The sequence below is a fragment of the Sceloporus occidentalis genome, unplaced genomic scaffold (genome assembly GCF_023333645.1).
Source record: "Sceloporus occidentalis isolate IW3139 unplaced genomic scaffold, rSceOcc1.0.p SCAF_3, whole genome shotgun sequence".
Classification (NCBI taxonomy): domain Eukaryota; kingdom Metazoa; phylum Chordata; class Lepidosauria; order Squamata; family Phrynosomatidae; genus Sceloporus; species Sceloporus occidentalis.
In genome coordinates, this window is record NW_028316983.1 from 112,862,629 (window position 1) to 112,889,080 (window position 26,452).

A 26,452-nucleotide genomic window follows, 5' to 3' on the forward strand; every position below is an offset into this window, starting at 1 on the left:
CTGCTGCTCTGTAATGGGGAGGGGGGACGCCAGGGAAGCTTTGGAGCCCAAATGCTCCAAATTGCTTCCGAAGTATTCTGACCTGTGCAGACCCGGAAAGATACTGGGATGTATCTGATCTCATCCCAGTAACTTGTTTGTTAACTAGCCAATCAATTTCATTTCAAGAGTTCCTGGGAAGAGCAGTAAAATTCCCAGATCATCTGTCACTAATTTAACTCCAAAACTTCTCCTGGTCTCATTCCAGCCCTAAAGGGCTAAAAGTATTTATAACTGTCAGTAAAAGTGCACCTGGGATAGGAGCCCTGAAGACAGAAAATAGGAAAGAAATGCAAAATATGCAGTGAAGGAACCACACCTAGGCTTTCCATTTTGCTGGTGTTTTTTTTAATGAATGAATATAGCCATCATCAGGAAGATAACCAGTATTATGAAAAGGTAATCTAAAACATGTTTTTAAAAATCCAGTTTTGCACGACTGTGTTATCTTCCCCGACTCCTTCAATTATAGGCCATCCTATTTCTTCTTCTGGTTTCCTTGATTGCACCAATTTTTGCACATTCTTCTGAGAATCCCAGTAGCTTGTTTTTCAATTGGTTAATCAAACGACTCTTAAACATTTCTGGAGAACGAAGGTATGAGTATTACTAGATCACCCATCACTAATTCAGCATCAAAACCTTTGGTAGTCTCTGGGCCTGAACAGACAGGTCAAAATAAAGCTGCTTTGGGTCACTTTAGAGGTTAGCTGTTTAAATGACACATGCATCTTAAGAGGCCAGAAGCTGCACCAAAGCTGCGCTCCAGTCCTTAGGACTGGAGCGTGGTTTAGCCTGGCTTCCGTCCTCTTAGGACACATGCATCATTTAAAAAGCATACCTTCAAAGTGACCCAAAACAGCTTTACTTTGCCCTGTCTGTTTGGGCCCTATGTTTCTTTGGAATGTTTCCAAATCTATTGTTTTTCTATGCTTTTATAGCTACTTTTGGGGAGTAAAACTTCTCAAATTTCCTGATAGCATGTGTAAACCCCCCTCCCCCCAAATGTAGGTTAGTGCTAAGAACTAAAAACATGAACAAGATATTTTTGAACCAGAACACCATTAACATGCAAAATGCCCCAAATTTATTTCTTACTTATAAATTCCAGCCCCTGAACTTTAGTTCCTTATAGAATTGACTTAGCATGTTTTATTTCGTTATTCCAGTCTCACACATCCCACCCCTTGGCTGTGCCCTGAGCTGTTGCGTCTTTCTAGTTGGGACAATATTCTGAAATCCGAAAACCACTAATCCTGAAACAGAAGGCAACTTGCAAGGAAACAAGGATTCTAAAGTGTTTGTGTGAAGGGAAGGCAGTGTGTATTTTCATACCTAAAGAATGAATTAGATTTGTATTCTGAGTCACAAGAAGGGAAGTAACTTGTATCAGCAACTAAGCTGGCAGTTATACTGATAACCAAGAAGGGGAAAACCCTCATCTTCTATTGGACTGCAACACTTTGTTCTAATTACGTTCCACCCAGTTATTGAAATGCACAGCAAGCCCACACAGATGCGACAGGTGAGATCCTGCTCTTAATTCTTCCTCACCCATCATCTTCATGAGGCAGGATGGCTGCAGGGCTGGGTTCCCCCAAGACGCTCTGACAGGTGTCTTATTCACTTTTACCCACAGGGAATAAGAAGGGCTAGGTCTTCCCTGCCCTTTTTTCACAAAAGGAGAGGTGTGGTAGGGGAATCACCAAACTAATTCCACTTGTATTAAGACCAGGTGTGGCCAAGCTACCACGACTCCCGCCTAAATGCAACTTTATTAAAACAATGTAGGTGCAGCCTGCACTGGGCATTTGGCATGCAAATTATGACAAAGATGATCATTATTTGTCTAAAAAAATTGTGGCATGGAGTATGTGTATGTGCCTTCAAGTTGCTTGTCAACTTACAGCGAACCCATTTTATAGGGTTTTCTTAGGCAAACAATACTCAGAGGTGGTCTTGCCAGTGCCTCCCTCTGAAATATAGTGTAAGGCACCTGGTATTAATTGGTAGTCTGCCATCCAAGTACAAAAGCCTTAACTTAGAATTACAAATGAAGGCTGGCAGGCAGAATTTGGAGGGAATGGGATATTAAAACCCAACACACGAAGACACTCCCCAGTGCATAAGCCCTTGATGGCTTCAGCCTCAGCATTCCTAGTCTGGCCTTATGTAGTAGTTTCCTAAAATAACAAAAGTATGAGTACTTTTGAGACTTCTTGTCAACAAACAAATGTATTGCCTGGAAAACAAGCATCATCATCCCACATCTATAATTTCAAAGCCACTAAAACCGTTCTTCAGATGCTATTGGGCTGCAATGGTCATAGCTAGTGTGAGGGCTGATGGGAGTTGTAGTCCAATTGCTATATCCCTGCACCTGTGCTTTAAAACACTGACACTTGCACGTCTCAGTAAGTCATTTACAGCTGCCCTACCTTCACCTGCATTCTTAAAGCGCGCGCACACACACACACACACACACAATGCATGTTTTTTTTTTAATTGTGTGGATTTTTTTTACAAGCTACAAACATTTTTTTTAAATGCAGTCTCAATCCAGGGGTTAGTAGATCAGATTGTGTGGCATCAGCCACTAGTTTGTTTCTTCTTCTTTTACCTCTTTTCCCCACAGCTTGCTTTGGGAAGAAAATCTGTCAACTCCCCATGCTGCATTGACATCCATCTACTTTCGCATTCCTAAACATGTTTTCTTCCAAATAGCAAATGAAGGGCAATAATTTCTCAAGGTAGCTATTACATATAACCACTTAAGCAGAGAAAAGAGCCCCATGACACAAATCAATCTCAGTTAAGTGTTTAGCTGTCACATCCCATCACAAATAGGTGGGATGGTTACACACTCTACTTTGTGGAGAACAGTCCTCTATTTGAAGGAACAACCAATCCAAGGCTGTTTTAAAAATAAGGAACCTTAAGAAGGTACAAACGGGGGCTTGCACATTAGCCACCAACAGTTAGATCTTGGATTGCAGAATGAGCAAGCACACGGGGGGATGGCCATGGTGCTTCCCATTATGGAGAGATTTATTGCATCTTCTTATTTGAATTATAGCAATTCTTTTTAAATTTCCTTCTATGCCTATATAATAGGATTTATTATATATTATATATATTATTAGCATATGCACTTTTTTATCCTAGTCTGTACCCTGTTTCACTTTCTTTTTTTGGTAATGCATAACAGGGTTTTAAGACTATTCCACAGGACTGAATACCTGAGAATGTGCTGTGCTCAGTACTGTTTGGCCTATCAATTCCAATTCCAAACACAATAGTTTGTATGGTGCAGGACCTTATACTAATCACAAGTATGAGTGTCTGTGGAGTTGCTAATGGGATGACTTGGCATTCGTATTTAAGTAAAGTGGTTCTGGTCATCTCTCCAGCAGCTGTGATTGATGGGAATTGGGGGCAAAAGAGTGTTACAAAAGGAAAGTTGCCTTTTCCTATGCTAATAACACCATGGCTAGGTAAAGGACTGGTCTAACTTGTGACACATTGGAAATTCATACATACCACTGACAAAGGATAACTGGCTGGCTGGGGGGAAAAAAGTTCCCAGATTATTAAATCAATTCAGATCAAGTTGTTACCACAGACACTTATAATTTGCTTTAATATTAGTATATTTTCATGATTTTCTAGCAATGGTATGATACTCTACTAGGGATCCTAACCTTTCCTAATAGATCTGTGATTCCCAGCATTCCCTGAAAAGGGAAAATAAACAAATTTGTGTCTATAACAAACAGTGGGGGCCTTGATATTCAGGACCCCCCATGGGTATCAAAATCCCATTAAATACAATGGTCTAGTACAATGGTGTACCTTATATAAAATTGCAAAATCAAGGTTTGGTTTTTGGATATTTTAAAAACATTTTCAAGCCATGGATGGTTGAATCCAAGACTAAAGAATCCATGGATACAGAAAGCCAACTGTATAAACTCTGTAATGAGAGAAGAAGGGTCATGGTTGTGTTTTGTTTTTTTAATTTAGTATGGATAATTCAAAGCAGAGAGAAACCTAACTTCACTTCATACAGCTTCAGTATCTTTTTTAAAAACACAAGTAAGAACTTTAATAATGGTCCTTTTATTTGATAAGGAGGAAACCTAAGTAAACATTTGACAAAATTTTCCTGGAAAAGTAGTATTATGTCACAATTGTTATTTAACAGTCAATCCTGTTGGGTTGTTTTCATCTCCTCCCAGTTAAAAACCATACCACCTACATATCTGCATGCAGAAACAGGAGACAGCTAAAGCTATCATTATTTTGAACAGCTATTTGGTCTTGTTAGGTGACACATTAGGTTGTTAACATATTCATTTCCAGAAGCATGCATCATTTCAGGATGGCAGCAGAAGTTGCTCAGGAGGGGTCTTAACAGAAGAGGCCTAATCACTGAAGTAGTTGAAGGAAAAAACTGCTGCAGATATTGCAACAGCCACTGCTAACACCACTCCTGAAAATGACAAAGAAAACGTGAATTCAGGATGTGAGCAGGACATTTTATATTACAGAGCTAAGCATGGGAAAGAAATGAACATAGATATCCAATAAGAATCCTAGAAATACACTGGAAATATTAAAAAATATATGAGGACAGCATGGGGTCTAGACAGTTATTTTGATGCCATTTGATTATATTTTTCCCATTTCTTCATACACAGACTAAGACAGTTTAGGGCAGACCTACATCCTTTATAAAGGCAACAACCCTACATTTACATTAGGTACATAATAAGGAAGGCAAAGCAGGCCCAGGGCAAAAACATTCCTGCTGCCCCAGTGTTTGTTAGGGCAGAGTTTAGCAAACTCACGACATGGGCTACAGTGCTTTTCATTGTTCATTTGTGAGCTACGGCATCAACCTTACAACCAGTGCTCAGCTCAGGGTTTCACCCTGAACCTTTCTGATATGGTCTTCTATATAAGATTTACATGGATAGTTCATCCTCTCCTGCTGCAGTCAGTGAGTAACTGTACTTTCTGGCATCAGAGGTTATTAAACACGACTACAAAAGATTCATAATCAAAAAGACAACAAATATGAAGAGAGACAGCAAATGAGAAGGAAGCAAAGGGAAAATGGAACATTATAGATTTACATTTCAGTGGCAGTTTCCATGCATTTGTCTTTTCTCTGGTCACTATTGTAGATCCATTTATGTCCTATTCTATGGCCTCAATCCAGAGAGCTAGATCAGGAACACCCGCAGGCATGCCAACTGCCTTTTAATCTTCCAGTCTTATTTGAGGAGGACAACATTATTTCTTGTTTGTAGTACTGTCCTGTGGGTTACCAGCTTCTGAAAACTCATGCTTTGCCACACAGAACAGATAGAAGGCTGCCTGCTATCACCTCCCCCATTCCCTGTCCAGTGGCTTAATCCTGTGAGCTGCTCCATAAGCCTTCTGACTCACAGGCTGATGTCGGAAAGGCCCCAGAACAAGGGCAGAGCTGATCTCCTTGCAGTGACCTTAGGACACCAGTGTTAACTCAGTCCTGGCACAGTCCCTTTTGAGAGGATCCTAACGACCATCACATGGCGTCAGCTTCTTTGGAGCTGCATAGTGGAGTAAATCCTAGAAATCTTTGAGAGACAGGAATAAGATGACTGATAAAGCACTATAAAGGCCCAAGGGAGCCAAGGCCATTTGATGATTCTTAGGATCCCATAGATTTCAGTTAGGCTTCCTCCCAGATAAGTGGGCATAGGACTGAAGCTTTAACTCAACTTTCTTACTTTCAAAGCCAAGTAATTAAGAATGTTCAAACCAACACACCAGCTTCTGAATTGTGTTATAACCTAAGTTAACAATGAGTAGTTATAATTTTTCCCTCCTGGCATACAATATACAAAACTAAATATACTGTATATTTACATTGGAAAGAAAGATCAGAGCTTTTTTATCTATTCAATAGAGTTTTTACATATTTCCCCAATCCTCACTTCTTTATTCAAAATGCAATGCAGCAGATCTCCTCCTTGATCTGGGAGTTCAATTACATGTGTCACACAAATGATACGCATTAGGTGAGGCACTATAAATTCCACTGTGGGCACAGATTTTCCCTTACACATTTTCAAATGTAGGGAGCTGATGCTTTCAATGTATTCTTCCAGCACTTGGTGATTTACCTCAGTCACTATTCTGGATGAGTCATGGAAAACAAGGGCTTAACGAAGGGCATCACTGCATATACAACCCTTTATTTTTTCCCCAAAGCTCAAATCCAGTTGCCTCCTGAGCCTAACATTGATTCTAACACCAAAAGTGTGAAAACAAATGCTGAAACCTACATACCCATATTCTGATGAAGTTTCAGGAGAAGCATTTCTTTAGTCAGTTGTTTTTGTTGCACATCATCGTCTTGGAATTCCTTCATTGGGCTTACTTTAACTGCATGGAGAAAAATGATACAAAACGGTGTGCTTTTGCTTTCACCTAACCTCAGACACCAGACCCTTCTAACTGTTTCCCCTCTTCTTGTCCTCTCTTGCCAATTTTGGTAAAGTTTTTTTTTTTTTTTACAAATGTCAGGTTTTGGTAGCAAAGGTGGGAAAGGAAAGCAGACCCATGGGAAACTAACTTAGTGTGACTATGACATAAACATAGCACTTGGGCTTTATTTGTTCATCACAGCCACCAAAGTGAAGCTCCAAGGCACAAAATGAACTTGATTGCAATAACAAAATTATAGCAAAAACATAATGGTCATTTTAATGAAAGAGAGTGTGTGTATGATGTAGTGGCTTCAGGGTGCATAAAGGGGATTCCCTAACATTATCTTTGATAAGTGACTGGAGATAACAATAGGGATTTCTCTTTCAGTCAAAGAAAGGCTACTACTAAGAGAGAATCTCCACAGTCCAGGTGGGAAACCTTTGTCCATATGTGACCCAAAGGGTGTAGATTCCCCACCCCCTTTTTCATATCAAGCAATCTGAATCACATCAACTGGAATATTTAGTAAAAGCTGATGTTTTCTCTGAAATGTTTGCTTAGGTAGGGACAGAACACTGATTAACATTGAACACAATATCTTCCTATCAAGCAGCTTTCAAATTTATTTGCCAACCACCTGAAGTATTTCACCTTGAATTAAGGCACTGTCTGCTGACCCTCCAGGCCTCTAGTATTTACAGACTCACGGCAATTGTATGCCACGCCACCACCAGTTTCAACAGTCAAGATCTGGACTCAAAGAAGTGAAAAGTAATGTCTTTCATTTAATACTGCCATGTACATAAAGCCACCTTAAGCAGGTTTACACCACATACAAAAATATATCACCAACATTTGACAATGTGAACTATTCTGCCAATCAACATTTTACTTTACTAACTGGTGTGAATGTTTGCATCACACAGTGGAGGAAAATAAAACATAGATGACATGAATTTTATGGTATATTCATTCATTAAAGCTACATTTTTGGGAATATCCATGTTGAAAATACTCTAATAACATTTTAAAACTCATATGTTCTCACCTGTCCACAATATGCACAGTAAGACAATACACATTCTATACTGAGAGAGGCTAAATCCTTGCCAATGCAAAATGTAAAGATGAAGAATTATGGCAATTATGGCTCAAACCTGGCTGTACATTGAGAAAATGTTTAGTCACAGAATTAGCAGCGCAGCACTGTACTCAGGCTTTCTTGAGTTTCAAAGGGCCAACAGAGACCAAGACATGTAAGGTGAATTCTGACATGGTCCCCTTACACTAACACCCCTCTCACTTTATAAACCTGGGAAAAGGGTTTATAAAACCACCCATTTAGAGATGAAAGCATCTCATACAACCTCCAGCTTTCTATATAATGGATTCCAGACTGATCAAACTGACAAGTGGTATCACTCAACCAGAAGGTGTGTGTGTATACAATCATCTTAGAAACAACAGGCTATTCAAAGGAAAGGGTGGTACTGATCCTTACAGGGACTAGATGGAACTTCCCAGTCATCAAGGGGTACAAGGTTGCTACCATCTCTCTGTCCTGCTCTTTTATGATTAAGCATTCGTTCACAGAACGGCCTCGGTGGTACATGCCCTGGTTACATCCTGTTTGGACTACTGTAACATGCTCTACTTGGGACTGACTTAGAAGAGTGTTAGGAAACTTCATCTGGTTCAAAGAACTGCAGCCAGGCTCTTAACAGGGGCAGGTTACAGAAACCACACAATGCCCTTCTTGAAACACCTCCAGTGGCTGCCAGTTTGTTTCCAGTCACAATTCAAACTGCTGGTTATGACCTATAAAGACCTATATGGTTCAGGTCCAGGCTATTTGGTAGACTGTATCTCCGTGTATCAACCAGCCTGGGCTTTGCAATCTGTGGGAGAGGCCCTTCTCTCTGTCCCACCACCATCACAAGCACGGTTGGTGGGGCCACGAGGCTGCCCCTAGACTGTGGAACTCCCTGCCCAGGGAGGCCAGAATGACCTCTTCCTTGTTATCCTTCTGCCGGCAGGGTAAGACCTACCTGTTTAGACAGGCTTTTAAAACATAACGCTTGGGATAGCATTGTATTGTTTTAAAGTATTTTTAACATTTTTATCTTTTTAACTGTATTTTATTCTTTTAATATGTAACTTATTTTAATATTGCAATAATTTAATTCTATTTTAATGTACTATTTTTGTATGCTTTTAATAGTACTCGTTTTTTTTTTAATGTTGTGAGCTGCCCTGAGTCCCAGTTTTGGGGGAAGGGCAGGATATTACAGGAACAATAAAAACTACATATCAGGCTATATATACTGACTTTCAAAATCTGTTTTACCTTCTTAAGTTTTGCGGTTGCCAAACTCTGAATTCTTTAAGTACAGGACCAAAGTATATAATTACATATATATGCACACTACCTTGGACACCATTTCAACTACAACACTTAAATGCCAGTCACAGTTGCATAGCTCACACATTAGATCTTCAACCAGATAATAAAGAATGAGTTCAAGGGAAGAGCTTACCCTCACTGAAATCCTATTTGTGTTTATCTACTCAGTGGATTTAACCCCTTGATGCAAGAAGCTGGGATTTACCAGAGCCAGCTAGTAATGCAAATCTTACTTGTTCATGCCTGACAGTCTATGAGAAACATATTAAAACAGATTATGTAAATTATGCATAACAATTGCAATTAGGAGTTTGGGGTTGTTAGCTTTTAATGTGCTAGCTAATTTACAGATGATTTCTTTCAATTCAATCTCAAACTTTTCAGACAGGTCCCTATTATTTACAACACAGGTGGCAAGATATTCCTTTTGCTTGAAGGAGCTATGACTTGAATCAGGACCATGGCATAATGAGGCTTTGAGCAACAAACATTGGGATTCTGGTTTTAAATTCAGTTAAACCTTTGGTTAGATGTAAGACAAATAACTTTTTTTTATTTTATTTATTTCAAGGATTGATATCCTGCCTTTCTCCCACAATGGGATTCAAGATGGGTAGAAGCAAACTCGTTTCCAAGTTCTAGTCCTTTGGCCACTGAGTGGAAATCACTGGAATGATAAACAAGCATACCAGGCACGTTTTCAAAAGCTAACATATTGGGATACTTATATTTAGATGTTTGGTCTAACTGCACCATCCTTCCCTTAGGCTTTACTGCCTGATCTCTTACTTCAGGTCAATTTCAGTCCTTGGATGAGAGAAGGAGCCTAAAACAAACTTTCATATGATGAGGATTCTATACATATTTGAAAATGAAAAAAGGAATATTTATATGAGAAGTGGTCATATGATACACAAACAGAACTCAGTAAACATTGTGCCATGTATTTGAAACACCTGGGAATATAAAAGGTTCAACCACTTTGAAAACCAAGCCATATTCAAACTTGAAGGGTTTGTGCTTCAGGTCTAACTTCTCGGCAATTCCTGAAAGAGAGTAATCTGGCTCTAGCTGCTATATTTACCCATATTCATTTCCTCGGCTGTACATAAATCCTCTGTTTGAACAGCTTGATCCAGCATCTCAAGGAAACGCTCCTGGATTTCCCTGGCTGTCTCATCACCAAACTTATAATCACACAGCAAAACACTGGAACCAGCAATGGGGGCAAACACTCTGCAAGGCAAGGTATGATACTCCCTTTCGGAATCTAGCAAGAAAGAAAAAATGTGGAGGGATAATAAAAGAAGCTCTTCTTAAGTACCAATAAAAACAGTATGATCATTGCTGCAGAGTGCACTCATTCTGTGTCAAACATGAATGATGATGCACTAGATTCATACCACTGTAAAATCACTCAGGAAAGATAGTGCTGCTGTGAATACAATAATAGTTATGTACAGGTACCTCCCATCTCCCCCCCCCCAGCAATTAATATGTGATTTTATATTCATTTAATTTAGAAGGTTTTTATTTTTAAAAAAACCTTTGAATTAGTTGGTGAAGCATCAAATGTTAAAAATGAAGTTAACTACCAAGTTGTCCCTAACAAAATATGTGCATAATTCCTATACAAAGATAGCACTAGTGTCACATATTGCACCCTCCACTGAGGAATGTCTGGGCATGGAGACCAATGATACTGCCACCATAATTGGACTAAATGCTTCTCAATTTGCTTTTGATAATTAACTGTTATACTAATTGGAAAAATTTGGAAGAAATTTTGTTTTTGCTAAAATGGGAGGGGAAACATGAGGGGCATAGAATGTTTAGGGAAAGAGGAGAACAATCCAGAACAAACAGTAAGAGGTTCCGCACTAAACCATAGTTGGTAAAGATACCATGTCAACTTGTTCACATCTACAGGCATCATATGCCACCTAAAGGCACAACTGCAAATTACAGCCAGGCAACAGTGGTTTGAGTGTTGGACTATGACTCTGGAGACCAGGGTTCAACTCTCAGCCCAATCATGAAACCCACTGGGTGACCTTGGGCAAGTCACATGCTCTCAGCTTCAGGGTAAGGCAATAGCAAACCTCCTCTGAACTAATCTTTACAAGAAAACCCCTTAGGGTAGCCATAAGTCAGAAATGACTTGAAAGCACACAACAACAAAACAAGGTTTAATGTTCTGATATCCAAAGTAGAAATAAGATATTCCCATAAGGTAAGCAGACAAGGTTAGAGTTTAGAGTATATACAACCTAGATCATATTGTGTCATAGACAACTGAGGCATCCAGTAAGCATGACTACACCACATCCAAGGAAGGAAACATGCTAGCACCACCATAATTTTCCTCACACAAAAAGGCTGTGGAAGAGACATTACCATTCTTGTAACTGTGAAGGCTGTCAATGCAGCTGAGAAAACATCTGGGTGCTGGTTGAATATGAAAAAATCTAGGTGCTGGTTGAATATGAAAAGCCCTCATAAACACAATAGTCTCTCCTCTTCAGACATGTTGATTCTGCATGTGGAAAGTGGCAATGGAGAGAGGCAGGGCTAGTGCACTCCACTCCCTGTCTGTGAAGTCCATATTCTTACCAAAGGGATGAAAAGGGCTTGTATATTGCATGCAGCTCACTCCTTCCATTCAGTTCATTGGGAGCAGCCCCAATAGACACAGCATAGGCCCAGGAGGCCATTTGTATTTTCCCAGTCTCTGAGAAATTAACGAAGATGCCAAAAGACCACTTTTATATGTCTGTGAAGGACCAGAAAATTTGCCATAATGTGGTACAAACTGAGAAAAAGGGCCAAGATCCAAAGAAGGATGCAAGTACCATGTCACATTCATGGTGGCTTCAGATATGTGTGTTTCCTGGACATAGTGCCCACTAACCTTTAGTAGGAGTTTGAAATGCAGGAATCAGTATTACAGGCCTTTCATAGCATAAAAACAAACACAATTACCAGCTAATATCCACAGATAAAGCTGATATTAAAAGAAAAGGAACAGCAACTAGGGGGAAAAAGGCAACCACTATTCTGAAGGGCATTTTCATAAAGTTATATACAATGGCCGGGATAAATACAAAATGGCCATTACTGGATCAGTGTGGACAGCAAGTCTCACAACACATAATTCCAGTGCTGCACCACCCTATGCAAATTGAATTTTTATGGTGCCAAAAATCTGCTTCAGGGTTTTCCCAGCCTGTTGAACCAGGCTAAGGTGCATGGTAGGTTCAGGAAGGGGCACCATGACCCTGCAAAGCAGCCCATTGGATACGCCCATAAAAATCTTTTCATGTTTTTACTAACCAGTAAACACATTCTAACATGTATCAGAAGCAATTAATTTTAGAAAACCAAGGATGTACAGACTACATTAATTTTAAAAACATTTGCTGCACAATCATGTTATCTTTTCTCTTACTTTTTGTTCTTGGCGTTTCATTTATAAGCAGATCTTCAAACAATATTTCACAACGATCTGAGAGAGTATTTATTATATCACGCTTCAAAGCCTGCAATCAGGAACAGAAGAATATAAAAACATTGTAAAATTCATAAAAATAATCTAAGTCAGGCTAGTGGATTGTTAAGGTTGTGGAGTTAGTCTAACTTGCCAAATTAACATGAGTTCTAAAGCAGTGATCTTCAAATTTTTTCAGGCTGCTGCCCCCTTTCCTTTTGGGCAACAACCCTAGTGCCTCCTTATGTGTCTTGATATTAGGGCTACTGTTTTACTGCAAATTCAAAACAACCAGTATCTGTTACTGCTCCCTTTGCACCCTTTCAGCATGAACCATGTAGCTGATTGAGCAGAGACTAAGAAGCCTCTCCTCATGACAGCCTTGTGACAAAAACCAGTGCAGGCAAGATGCTTCTCTGTCACTGCTTGACCAGTGGCATAGTTACTGCTTCCATTGCACTGAGTCGTTCTGGAAGCAGCAACTGAGCAGCATGTCTTCCCACAGAGCTTTAAGTGTCTCCTCACAAACACTGTTTCTTATGTTACCTCTAAGCTAGTCCGATGAAAGAAAGCAGGACCAGCAGTGCAGTTCCAACTTGCCAGCCAAGTCTTGGCAAAGCTCACAAAACTTAAGCAGGGTGTGAAATTTGAAAGTTCCTTTTTGTTGCGGCTTCTCCCCCACTGCCATGAGCTCAAATTACTTGCTCCAGTCACTCAGTCTGTCCCAAAATGGCACTGCTCTGAACCACAGAAGTGATGCCCCGAGCCCTAGCTTTATGAGAATTTCCCAACTGCCACTACTAGTGAAAGGAAGTGAGCTCACACAGGTAGACAAAAAGCAGAAGACACCAACACAGAAAACAATCAACAAGACTGCATCGTGTTTTTAAGGGACCCTGAAAAGAAGTTTCATGCAATCTTCATCCCCACCATGGTCTCAAAGCTGCAAATTCCCCTTGTCTTTCTTGCACACCAATACTTCCACTGAAGGCCCCCATGCTGCCCGCTTTCCACCTCATTGCCCCCATGAATCTTTCCACCATACCCGTGGAGGGGCATACAGCCCACATTGGGACTCACTGTTCTAAAGGATAAGTCAATTCCATCCTTCCTGAAAGACTGAAAACAGTTTATGAATTTTCTGAGCAATAAAAAAATCCAATGATTTAATGGTATATGGCAGGGGTAGGCAACCTTTTTGAGCCGTGGGCCGGGTTGCTGTCCTTCAGAAAGCTGGGGGGGCCTGAGGCAAAAAATAAATAATTAAATAATTTAAAAAAAAATTAAATAAATAAATAAACCGGGACAAATGTAGGACAAATTTTTGAATGGAGGACATGCTAAAAAATTTGATGATTTTTTTTTAAAAATGTTAATATAAATGCATGTTTCTGAGGCGTCTATAGACAATTGCCCCCCCCTGCCCCCTCGTGTGAGAGGCCAAAGGCCCCGGCGGCAATCGGCGGCAGGACTGGGCTGGGGCCGGTCTCAAGGCCTCGCCGGGCCAGATTCGGCCTGTGGGCCGTAGGTTGCCTACCCCTGGTATATGGCTATGATTACTTCTAATTTTAGTAGGATTATTTAGTTGGATCTTTATATAGTGGAGTAAAGAAAATTCTCTTTTTTACATTCATTCTAGTCTGGATTGGGGGGAGGGGTCAGAATCTCAGTGTGTGTTAGTTGTATATCTTTTTTCCTCTTCTCTTTTTCTTCCTTCTGTTTCTTTAAAAGTGCAACCTCTGCTCCAGGTTCATTTCAGAGGAAAGGCTATTGGAGAAAATTAAGATGCTCTCAGCTATCTTTACTATAAAGAACTTTTGTGCATATGACACAATGCATGGTGTGAAGAGTTGGGGCTAGAACAGATGGCCCTGCTGAAGACGCCTTGAGGCCACGGCAAGCACACGCCTTGGCTCCAATCCCCCCTGAACCCGGCCCAAATAGGAGTGGAAAAGATCAGCTCCTATTTGGGCTGGGAAAGGGCTGCTTTTTCCGGCCCTGGAGGCATGTGACATTTAAATATTGCACTACCAAAGCATCTTGAAGCTGCCACGTCTGGGTCGGCTTCTGAGCGTATGGCATGTCAATGCTGCGCTCCCAAGGCAGGTGGAAGCAGGCTTGAATGGGCCATCTGTCTCGACCCTTAATAAAAGCAATGCTGCCATATGTATGATCGGAGCTTATATTTATTGCATTTGATCACAACCCCAGTAGAAGCTGAATGCTTAAAGGCAATATATAAAATGTCAGCCTGCAAGGCTTCTTCATGGGAGAACCAAAGAAATAGCAACATAACCACTTGGAGTGAGGTGAGACAATGCTGATGAATATGTTGCACAGTTACAATTCCTTAGAAAGAGCAACCAGAAAGAAGATGAAGGGAGGAACTGCAAGCAAACTGAACCATGCTCAGGGACCTGAAAAGCATGCTGGAGAGAAAGAAGAAAAGAGAGCTTCTAGGCCCACCATCCCTCCTTTTCTCTGAGAATCGGTAAAACCTTTGACTTACAGAGGCCCAGGAAACATTCTTTGTACATGTGCATAGGTGGACTTTTCCATTACCTCCTACTAGAGAAGGCAGGGGCATTTTTTTTAAAAAAAGCCAAGACAGAATTCATATTTGTATCACATACAGGCAGAGGAGAGACTTTTTTTTAAACTGTCATTAGTAATGAATATTATCGGTGTGACCTTTGGGTAGCTTGTGGAATGATGGTTCTCTGTTTATATCAACTGCAGGTAAAATAAGATCCTTCAGTAAACTGAAGAACAACAGCAGTACCTTAACAGCATCTTTAACTTTGGACTTGTTATTATGGATGTATGCTTTGCATTTTAAAGCACCTTTAAGATTTATGGAACCGCTGCAGACCTGGACTGCTGCTGTGGACCTGGAGTTTGACTTCTGTGACTGAAAGAGAAGACACAAGTCAGAAACATAACCTTAGTCTTATCTTTTTATACAATCAGTTGTAAAACATCTTTTTCACTACGGTTAATGTAAAGTCCTCACACAGTTTTACTTGTTGTAAGCTATTACTTGCTCTCTGGAAAAAAAAATTGCTTAATTTGACCTTCTGCAACTTTATTAGAAAGCATTTCAGACTGAGGTAAGAAGGCAGGGAACCTGGAATTCAAATGTCTACAGTAAGGGTTGCTCAACAGTGGAACACACTCCCTCGGAGTGTAGTGGAATCTCCTTCCTTGGAGGTCTTTAAACAGAGGCTGGATGGCCATCTGTTGGGGATGCTTTGATTGAGATTTCCTGCATGGCAGGGGGTTGGACTGGATGACCCTTGTAATCTCTTCCAACTCTATGATTCTATGTTTCTATGATCTTGGTAATTTTCACCTCAGTAGAAAATATGAGAGATATGACAACCAAAAACAATTAATTACGATTTGCAGCAAAAACCAGTAAGAGAAAAGTCAGACCATACTCACAATGCCCTTATAATTTTCACTACTAGCATGAATTAAAATGTTAATACTAACAAGCTAAATTTCAACTCAATTTAAACATTAAACTGCCCCAGTATTTTCAATTTGTCCTGTTGACTGTTAGTCAGTGAGCATGTTGAAAAACTTATACTTTTCAGTCTAGTCTCTTGAAATACTGTAATAGCTCCTAACATTGTCCTTACAGACTGGCAACCTATGGTACAGGTTTCTTAACCTACACACCAAAGGGACAGGAATAGCACTAATCACAAAGATTTTTTCAGAGTGCAGAGCACATTGAGATAGCAGTCCACCTGTAACCATTTAATGGAGTTATTGGGTGAGGGAAGACTTCCTTTATGACTTTCCAGCTCCCATTTCTTCTACCCTATCTCTCCAATGACTTTCCCATGAAATCAGCATGGAAGAAAAGGAAACCCATTCCTTCTCAGTCTTAAAAGAAACATCCCCCGTGGAAATGCAATATAGGTCATTGCTATTAACTCCTGTAAAAGCCATATTAAAAATGGTTGAGCTGGGGTGGGGAAAGATGAGTCCAAACGATAGAGGAATCCATCCACAAGACTATTTCATGGATCGATAGATGAGGATGAGATTTGACCTAGGGACTTCTCACACCACTATTTGCATCAACACACTGATGAATTTGCTTACCAATTGTGTTACAACCCTGACATCAAGAGTCTGAATGGTTGATGGCACATTTCCTCTTGCGGATTTTTTCTGTAGGAGTGATTGAAACAGAGAAAAAGTAACCTAAATGTGAATTTGTTAGTTTTATATCCTAAAACAGAATCAACTGAAGAGGCTTCCCATTTTATGAATCATTTATTTTAATTAATACCACCTATTATAGCTTCTCAAGGGAAGTAATGAAAATCTTAAAGAAACATTTTATGTGTTTTTGCCATCTGTAGTCGTGCATTTGTATAAAAGGGTCAGCACAACCACCACTGGTATGCTTAGGCCCAGTTCTATGTTGATTAAAACGTATTACTATAGCCATGTGAGAAATTACATACTAAAATATATCCTGTACATTATTTTTAATAGCCCAAACAAAAGGTGTACAGTAAATGAATAAATAAATGTTCAATAAACAAATACATAAATAATTGCATATGAGTGGGCCTACTGAACTGTTATGCTAAAGTCATGAGCACCACAAAGAGATACGGAATGCCTGAACTCAAAAATGAAAAGTGGTAGAGAGAGGATTTGTTTTTAAAGAAAGATAAATTTAACTGCCATGGCCACTTAGAAAGGATACTTGAAGATTTTGTTTGGTCTTTGTTTGGAAGCAAGCCAAACTAGATTCACAGTTCTCAAACAAGTGTGCTGACCAACAGACAAGACATCCTTCCAATTCTAGACTTCTCAGTGTTACAGTGTTGCTTCATTACACACTGAAATGTCTATAAAAACATGTGTTTCACCCCCAAAAGAATCTGTGTTAAATGTGTACAAGCTTTTGTAAAGATTTCTCCCCAAAAATATATAGGACAGATAGGACAGAACACCCTTATAATGAAAAAGGGGCACAAATGGCAAGCCACTCAGCCACAGCAGCCTATCAGATCATGAAGATGTGTGTATACATTTTCTTCTCCAGAATTTCCAGTTACATCATTCTGCAGCAATTTTGATGCTAAATTCTTCTCATCACATCATTGGCTATGATTTGTTACAATGAGATTGGAACTAGTTCCCTATTTCCTTCTTGGTGAAAGATAACACCTATTTATTCTAAGGATCAGAGACTGACTAGTCATCCTGGACCTTCCTCCAATAGCATTATCTCTGAGAATCTATGTACTCTCATCGATTCACTGTCAATAGTCCACATTGCTTCAACTCAAACTACTGCAAGTTAAAATTGACCAAGTTTATGCCACAGTACAGTCTATGCTCTGTTTTAGCGTTGTTATGTTGTTTAGAACTTACTTGCCCTTCCAGTAAGTCAGCATCATCCTCCTTGACTTGACCATTGATCAAAAACACGGCTTCCTCTATCTGCTTGGCCCATCGTGCTAATCCGTTCTTTTAAAGCAGAATCAAGAGAAAAGGATGGATGTTGGAAGAAAACAGCCTTGTTGACCAATCTAAGATTATTCCTTCCAATCCAAGCTAGACCCTGAACATGTATTTAAGCAAATATTATGGGAGCTTAATTCTGCTATTCCTGTGAGGTCAGGACTATTTTAACATCATTTATTTCTTGATGTCAGTCCTAAAATAATTGGTAAAGCCATCTGCAAAGATGCTTATATCATGCATCTTATATAGACCTTAAAGATATGGCCATTCTCCCAGTCATTAAGTTGCTGACATACAGAAGCCACTTGAAGTCCAAAAGGAGCTTTTGGACAGTATTCATTGGAATGCTTACTTGTGAATGATGAGCCTGGTTTCTCAGCAATTTTGGCATATCATACTGAGGTCCAAAACACACTGCAGAAATAGTCCATTTCGAGACTGCTATAACTGCCCTGGCTCAATGCTAGGGAATTCTGGAAACTGTAGTTTTGTGAGACATTTAGCCTTCTCTGTCAGAGAGCTCTGGTGTCACAATAAACTACAATTTTCAGGATTCTTTAGCACTGAGCCAGGACAGTTAAAGTGCTCCAAATTCTCCCAACACCTTCTAGGGGTCTGTGAAGGGCATTTTTACTATGTTTTTAGCCCATTGGCCCATTTTAAGCCCAGAGGAGGTCTTTTTTCAAAAGTAAGCAACAGTTGCATTCGTTTTTTAAAAAGTCCTTTTCTAGGTATAAAATGGCCCAGGCACTCCAAAACAAGGTAATATGCTCCCCATGCCCCCCAAAAGGCATTGAAGGCATTATGGGGGAGGGGGGAGATACACACTCTGAGAGGCAACTAAAGGTGATAAAAATGTACCTGAGGGGCTGCATGTGCAACCCTGCCTTACAACAATTACAGCTTCTCTGTGCAACAGCAACAGCCATTACAAGCAATAAATAATGCTAAAAGCCATCAATAAGAACAGAGAGACAAACTGCTTCCATCTATGCTTTTTACTGGGCATTTCCAACTAGAGGTTACTATCACTTATCTAAGTTCACAATTTACTCCCCATGCCTACATTTGGGAAGTCATATCAGGAATGGCACTCTAAAGAAATCATATTGTACTTGTTTTCTCCTGAGGAGCAAGGCAGGAGAAGAGAAATGCACAACATGCTTCAGAGAGGGGAAGTATTTAATAATTAATAATAATTTGTTTTATTTATATACCGCTATTCCAAAGATGATAGCGGTGAACAGCAAGTAAGCTAATTAGCAAGTAAGCTAATTTGCCCCCAACAGTCTGGGTACTCATTTTAGCGACCTCGGAAGGATGCAAGCCTGAGTCGAGCTTGGGCCCTTTTGCTGGTCTTGAACTCGCAACCTTGTGGTTGCGAGTGAATGGCTGCAGTACAGGCATTTAACCACTGCGCCACCAGGGCTCCAATTTGAAAGAGAATACTAACTGGCAATAGGCCGAAGAGAAATATTAGTATTATGATGGTTCAGATAAGCTCTGTCAAAGAAGACAGAGTGAAGGGGAAATGGCTTAAAAGAGGAAACATGGAAATAGTCCTGGCTCAAGAAATAGCAAAGCAAATGGAGCAAAGAAAGGAATCAGCAGAACTACACACATTATAACTATTATGCTGACAAATCCAAGTCATAAATAGCAATTGTAATGTTACCCTTGTATTTTTTTCTAGGTCATGGCTGGCCAATGTAGTTGGTAGCGGGATGTGTATGTTAGCGTTGATTGTACATTCTAAAGACAGCCAAGAAGTAGAGAGGCCATTCTGATATTTCCAATCTGCTGGTTTAGCTGAACTCTAAATGGGGAAGACAACAAAAGTTTAAATTAATTAGGAGAGCAAAATAACAACAACAAAAACACATAAATCATTTCTTCAGCTTCTAATCTAATGTAAATGCTCAATATGTGCATATTTATTCCAAAATATATGCGACTGAATCAGTGGGACTTACTCTGGAATCCACAGAAGTGCCACATGGAATCTTATTATTTCCCCTATTTTATGATACAAAAGTGCCTACTCTGCCAATAAACTGACTTGACATAGCTTTCTTGAAAGCCATGAACTCAAAAACAGTTTACACAGAACTTCCTGTCATCTGAAGTGGGGTTTCCAGAGATATTCCACTGAAATTAAGCTCGAAGTTAACAACATTGTCCACCCCTGCTCATCACCCAGCAAAATTTACCTTTGGATCTTGCACATCATAGGTACGGCAAGTGAGTCGATCCTAATTAAGGAAACCATAACTAAGCGTACTTAAAGATAATATTTATGAAAATAACTCATTAATCCATCAGTAAGATAAGGATCCCATTCTTCTCCAATGAGATGATCTAAAACTAGAATTTTGAGATAAAATAGTGTCCCATCCCCAGATAAAAAGTGTTATATATCTACCATTTGTTCTAGCTAATTCAATGAAGAAATGATATTCTTGCACACGCACATACAGTGGGCCCTTGGTAACTGCTGGGGTCTCCCCCACTCCTTCCCATGGATAACAAAATCCATGGATGCACAAGTCCCATTAAATACAATGGTATAATAATGGTACCCATTACATAAAATGGCAAAATCAAAGTTTGCTTTTGGGTTGTTGTTTTTTTCGGGGGGGGGGGGGGATATTTTCAAGCTCAGGATTGCAGTGTCAATTCTATACCAATTTACCCAGAAGTGAAACTATATTCAATGCATGTACACACAGGTAACTGTACAGGATTGTAGCCTGAAACCAAAATCAAGTATCTAATTCCATCAAGAGAAGCTCCACTGGAAAACTGGTAGAGAGTAGATTAACATTTTATGTAAATCCCATTTATTCAATTAGTCTACTCCAGTTAAGACCACCAATTAGATTTAAACTTGAATAATTCAGTTAAAACAAAACATATTGCATACACCTCCTACACAATATATACCTCCTCCCCCCATTTTGCTATTAAAAGGATACTTCTTTGTAGCTGAACAAAGATGAAGAGCCACCCTATCTGAAACATCATCTTCTGATATATTCCACAATCGCTTTCTAGCTACAGCCTTTTCTACTGAGAAAACAAGCTAGAAAAAGAAGAAACACAGTTAAGGATCATTCCTTGCTGCCATAAATACATTGCTAAAAATGCCTGTAATTGCTAAAACCAAGAGCTGAATGTCATTCCTAAGGCTCTTCCTCACTCATTGCAAGCAGCTCAATGAAATCTTCAGAACAGTCAAGATTAATTGCTCAGCTTAGCATCCCTGTTACAACTTTTGGTGCAACATTAACATGTACAACAAGAGTGGGTATCCAAATTCATTTTTAAATTTACAATTCTTATCAGCATCACATTTATGAGCTTGTAGTCTGAAAACAGGGCACCTTGAGCCACAGTCTTGAGAAAAAAGCAGGACATCAGCCAATTAAACAAACTGATTAAAAATATCTTGGGGAGAGCGAGGGAGAGCAATAGCTGTCCATCACTAATAAATATGTATGAACACAGACCACTCCCAATATAAACAGCTTAGGATCAGAGTACCTGAAAATCCACCGTTGCCTACACAAATGTGCCAGACTTGAGACATCTCTCTACTTCTTCCATGTTTCTCTCTCCCCAACTCCCTGCCTCCCACCCGAACAACTGAGACTCATTTAATTAGCCCCCAAGAAAGAAACTTTTTAGCTAAAGCAGTCATGCTGTGCTTAGGATCTCCCATTCTGGAGGAGCCTGGAACTCCTTCACTGATGACCTTTTTGTGAAAGAAATAAACAAATAAACAAAATAAGGATGGGGTGGGCAGCCCTCTGATGCAAATCCAACAGCAGATAAAGGATTTAAAAAACACCCCACTCCTTTCTACTTGGAGGCCTCCAAAAGGAAAGCTGTGAGTACAAAACAGGCCACAGAGCTGCACATGCTTCCAAATCCCCAAAATGTGGAACACACAATACTTGAAGCCTCTGGTTCTGATATTTTAAATTTAATTTTGCTACTTTTTTTTCGTCTGGTGAATTCTGATATTCCTAGATCTTTGGAAGCTGCCAATCCCTGTCCCAAGAAAAAACTTGGAATGACTTTAATATTGTTTACCTTCCGCAGAGTAGTCTGGATCTCCTTTACCAGCTCTGGAACAGCAACAGTAAAAACACCAAGAATCAGCAATCCTCCAGGAAGCATTCTGGAAACCTACCAAGTCAAGCCAACAACAACAATCCCACTGTTACTTTTTTAAAATGTAGTAAAATATTGCAAGCACTGATGGAAGTTTCTATGCGACAATTTAAGAGAACTACAGCAGGTAAAAGTCAATATGCCTCACTGTAACTTTGCAAAGCCCATGCCTACAGCACATAATGTTCAAATACAGATAGGCAGCACATGGCCTACTGGTAGCAACTTCTTCTTATTGTTAGAGATACTTCTCACCTGTCCAGTTGCCTGGAATGGTCTCTTACTCAGATATTATTCAAGCAGTACTTTGCAATTGTTAGAATCTGTGGTTTTCTGCAGTTGCAAATTATGTACTAATAATTCCACTACTTACAGAGCAATGGAAGGAAACTACAAGAGTGAACACCATTGTGGTACATGAGCTAGCATCTGAACTTCAAACAATGAAAGCTGGTATTGAATTGCTCAAGGTGGTTCTGAGCATATCATTAACACTCCCCTAACCTACCTGGGGAAAGTGGAGTGCAAATATAAAAAACACAATCCCACACTACAAACCACCCTACCTGCCTTATGGGCAGTGATCATGCAAATAAAAACAAGCCCTTTCCAGTACAGAATCTTTAATAGCAATAAGGAATGTGCTATTTATTCAATAAATTTGTTATGGTTAATATGTAGCCACTTCCCTGAGGGTTGAATAGCCATGTTTAAAACAGATACTGAGAAAAGATGGGAAGAACTGAAAAATAACAGCCAGGATGTGGCAAGCAGATTTAGCTTAGTGTACAAGTAACATCAGCATATACCATATTCCAGGGTTGGGGAATGTCTGTAGTCACTTACATAAAAATAAGACAGATTCTTAAGGGTGCTAGCACTCTTCCCAGTTAGAACTAATAGAAGGACGGAATGTTTGTTACCTGATTGGCATGTGCTGCCATCCATTCCTCATCAATATTAGTTACGTTTGAGTGGTAACCTGTGCTGTCTTTACTTTCCTCCTCCTTTGGAGGTGTTCGAACGGCTAGCAAGACATAGTCTCTTTGCTGGGAGCACTGAGAAAACAAAGAAATAGCTTAAAGTAATCCAAGTTCAATTTACAGCATTTTAAAATCCATTCATTTACCACAATACATAAGTTTCCAAATGTTCCCATCACCTACTGTATATACGGTACTCATGTATGTCTAGAAATTTAGGTTAAAAATTGACCCAAAAAACCTGGGTCGACTTATCCACGGGTCAATGTAAGTACTGTACTTGATGAAAGACAAAGAGTTTAATCTGCCCGGGAAGCACTGGCCCACTTCTACTCTCTCATCCATCCAGCCTTCAGTATGAGTACAAATAGTTATGCCTGCTGGAATTTTGTATGTTTGTTGACATTGTTTTCCTTTGTCTTGTCATCTACATCCTTCATTATATGTCCCTAAGATTTACCCCTGACTTATCCAGGGGTCATATCAAAATCCATAATTTTGGCCCCCAAAACTGCCCTCAATTTATACATGAGGTCAACTTATAGTTGAGTATATACATTAGGTCTTACTCACAACATTTTGATTACACTTTCTTCTCTCTCCTATCCCACTAATTCAGGAAATATGCAACCCCTTTCTGTAGCAAGTACGTACTCTTCGGACTGCAGTACTAAGCTGAGTCTCCACCACACCCATCATCAGTAGAAAGTTCACTGCCGCCCCTTGCAGTATACAAATGCAACTACAGTGCATTGCTTCTCTGTGTCTTCCATTTATACATTAACAGTACTGAAAACATCTATACATTATTACCCAAGTCTGTGGTGCTGTAAGAAGGGTAGAATCAATGAGCTTAGAGGTGCATGAACTGGCCTACACAGGAAACCCTGCTCTAAGTAGTTTCCCTAAGCATTCTTGAGCACTCTTCAGTATCATGCTTCTGCAATAGAACACTACAAAACTTTAGCTCCATCCTAAACACAAACGTAATTTCAAAATAAATCAATAAGGCAACATTTGAGAAGCAAAATGCAGCGGGATTTTCACTTGTCCAGGCTCCATTTATTCTTGGAGTTTGGAGAGAGAGCTTCCTATTGGATTGTGCTTTTAGGTAGCAATTCTAAACATCATCGCTACAGAATACACTGCAATTTGGATCTGAACAGGGTTTCAATGTTCAAGATCAAGTGAAATGCTCACTGGTAACATAAGACATCATTAAAATTACATGGTAAGTTCTCATTAGGAAAGAAACACTCAAAACCAGGAGCTGGGGTGGGATTTTTTTTAGTATAGCACAAATAATATGACACATACCTGCCCCACTAAGAGACCAGTGATAAAAGGTTTTGACGTGGTGATGAGATCTGACAGATACTGTCCCACCGCTTCTTCTACAAAGTAACTTCTTCCCATTACTGCAGGTATCTAGCAGCCCAGTGAAAACCTTTAAACACAAGGAGAGACAAATGAACACCTCTGGGAATTCGAGACAGAGAAATCAGGGAATTCACACCGATAACTGAAGACAGAAATCAGAAACCATCTCTACACTGCAGTTTGACATCCTTTTAACTCCCATGGCTCCACCCTACAGAATCCTGGGATTTGTAGTTTTGCAAGGCAACCAGCATCTTGGCAGGAAAGGCTGAAAACCTTGTGAAACTACTGCACTTAGGTGACTATCACACACCACACTCTTAAAGTGCTGCTATTCCACTTTAACTGCTCTGCCTGCCTCCTGCTGCATTCTGGGGTTTGTAGTTCAGTGAAGCCTAAGAGCTCTCTGGCTGAACATTCTAAATGCCTCTTCCTTAACTGCAAATCCCAGAATGCAACAGGAGGCAGCCAGAGCAATTAAAGCGGAATAGCAATGCTTTAAGAGTGTAGTGCATAATCTCTATAAATGGTTATCAAACTGGGTTATTTCCACAGTGTAGACGCATCCTAAGTCTCTAATGTGAAAGTGGCAGCTCCCCAATTCATGAGAATGACAGCAAAAAGCCATGCAATGTGCAGCCCCTTTGCCCTCTCTGCCCAGGCTGTCCTCCTTTTCCATGAGGTGCCCTACATTTCATTACCTTCTCTCTCGGAGGACTTCCCTCAAAAGGCCCTCCATTTTGAGCATGGCTAGGAAGCGTGAGTTTTACACTTATGGTCCGAAACACACACTGCAGAAATCATCCAGTTTGAGACTGATTTAAACTGCCCTGGCTCAGTGCTGGAGAATTAGTGTGGGAAGTGTAGTGTTTTGTGAGACTGTGAGCCTTCTCTGCTCTGGTGCCACAATAAACTACACTTCCCAGGATTCCCTAGCGCTGAGCCAGGGCAGTTAAAGTGGTGCCAATGTGGAATATTATTATATATATATATATATGATATGTAGATAAGTATATATACATATCATATATATATATATATATATATATATTATTTATATACATAATATACATATTATGAATATAATGATATATATATTTAATATATTAATTATGTATATTATAGTGTGTTGTTTTATATATATACATTACATATTATATATATATATATCATGTTATATATATATATAAAGATATTATATATATATTAATAATTAATTATTATGTTATATATATTACATATTATATATATATCATGTTATATATATATATATATAAAGATATTATATATTAATAATTATATATTATGTTTTATATATATATATATATATTACATATTATATATATTATATATAATATATTATATTTAATACATCAAATATATTATATGTTATATATACATATATTACATATTATACATATTTATAATGTTAAATATATATCTTATAAATATATAAACATAATACTATATATATATATATATATATACTATTAATTATGTATTATGCTTTATGTGTGTGTGTGTGTGTATATATATATATATATATATATTACTTAATATTATAGCCTTCCTGAATCTAAATCTGCGCAGCCTTCCTTCCCTGACATCAGCGCCTTGAGTGTCCGCTTCCACTTCTCTCCTTCCAAGACACCCTTCTGCGCCTCCTTCTAGCCGAAGACATTGAGGTGGCCTAAGTTACGTCATCATTGCGCGCTCCGCTCCGCCTCTCGCGCACACAGGGGACGCGCGCCGATGACGACACCACGCCCGAAGTTTTCTTCAAAAGACGCTACGCCACAAATAGATAACGCGCGCGCGCCATTTTGAGTGTGGCGGAAGTGCTATGTCACCAAAAAATGGCTCCTCCCTCTCGTCCTCCTGATAGCATTTCTTTGGCCCCGAGGGAAAGGGAAGCCGCCACAGAGTCACGAACTAGAAGTTTCCGTTCCCTTCCCCCTATTAAAAAGTAAATAACAAAACAAAACACCCAGCCATTCTCTCAGC

At 39.5% G+C, this 26,452-nt stretch overlaps 1 protein-coding gene across 5 annotated transcripts; it reads right to left on the reverse strand.

The window, feature by feature from the left end:
* Positions 1–4,139: 4,139 nt before the first annotated feature.
* ODR4 (odr-4 GPCR localization factor homolog) lies at positions 4,140–26,278 on the reverse strand. 5 transcript variants are annotated; one of them, XM_089515820.1, is made up of 14 exons: positions 26,054–26,265; positions 24,386–24,515; positions 23,009–23,143; positions 22,005–22,100; positions 20,885–20,991; positions 20,120–20,156; positions 19,585–19,725; positions 17,817–17,912; positions 16,527–16,595; positions 15,193–15,321; positions 12,372–12,462; positions 10,008–10,193; positions 6,379–6,474; positions 4,140–4,531 (listed from the first exon to the last, which is right to left on the reverse strand). In XM_089515820.1, the coding sequence occupies exons 2-14, from the start codon at positions 24,482–24,484 to the stop codon at positions 4,464–4,466; spliced, it is 1,350 nt and encodes a 449-aa protein (XP_089371946.1). In that variant the 5' UTR covers positions 24,485–24,515; positions 26,054–26,265; the 3' UTR covers positions 4,140–4,463. The 5 variants fall into 5 exon arrangements, with proteins under 5 accessions (XP_089371946.1, XP_089371945.1, XP_089371949.1 ...); XM_089515819.1 differs by having other exon boundaries at positions 26,002–26,264; XM_089515822.1 differs by lacking the exon at positions 4,140–4,531 and adding an exon at positions 7,171–7,274 and having other exon boundaries at positions 6,388–6,474; positions 26,002–26,278.
* Between the last annotated feature and the right edge of the window lie 174 nt (positions 26,279–26,452).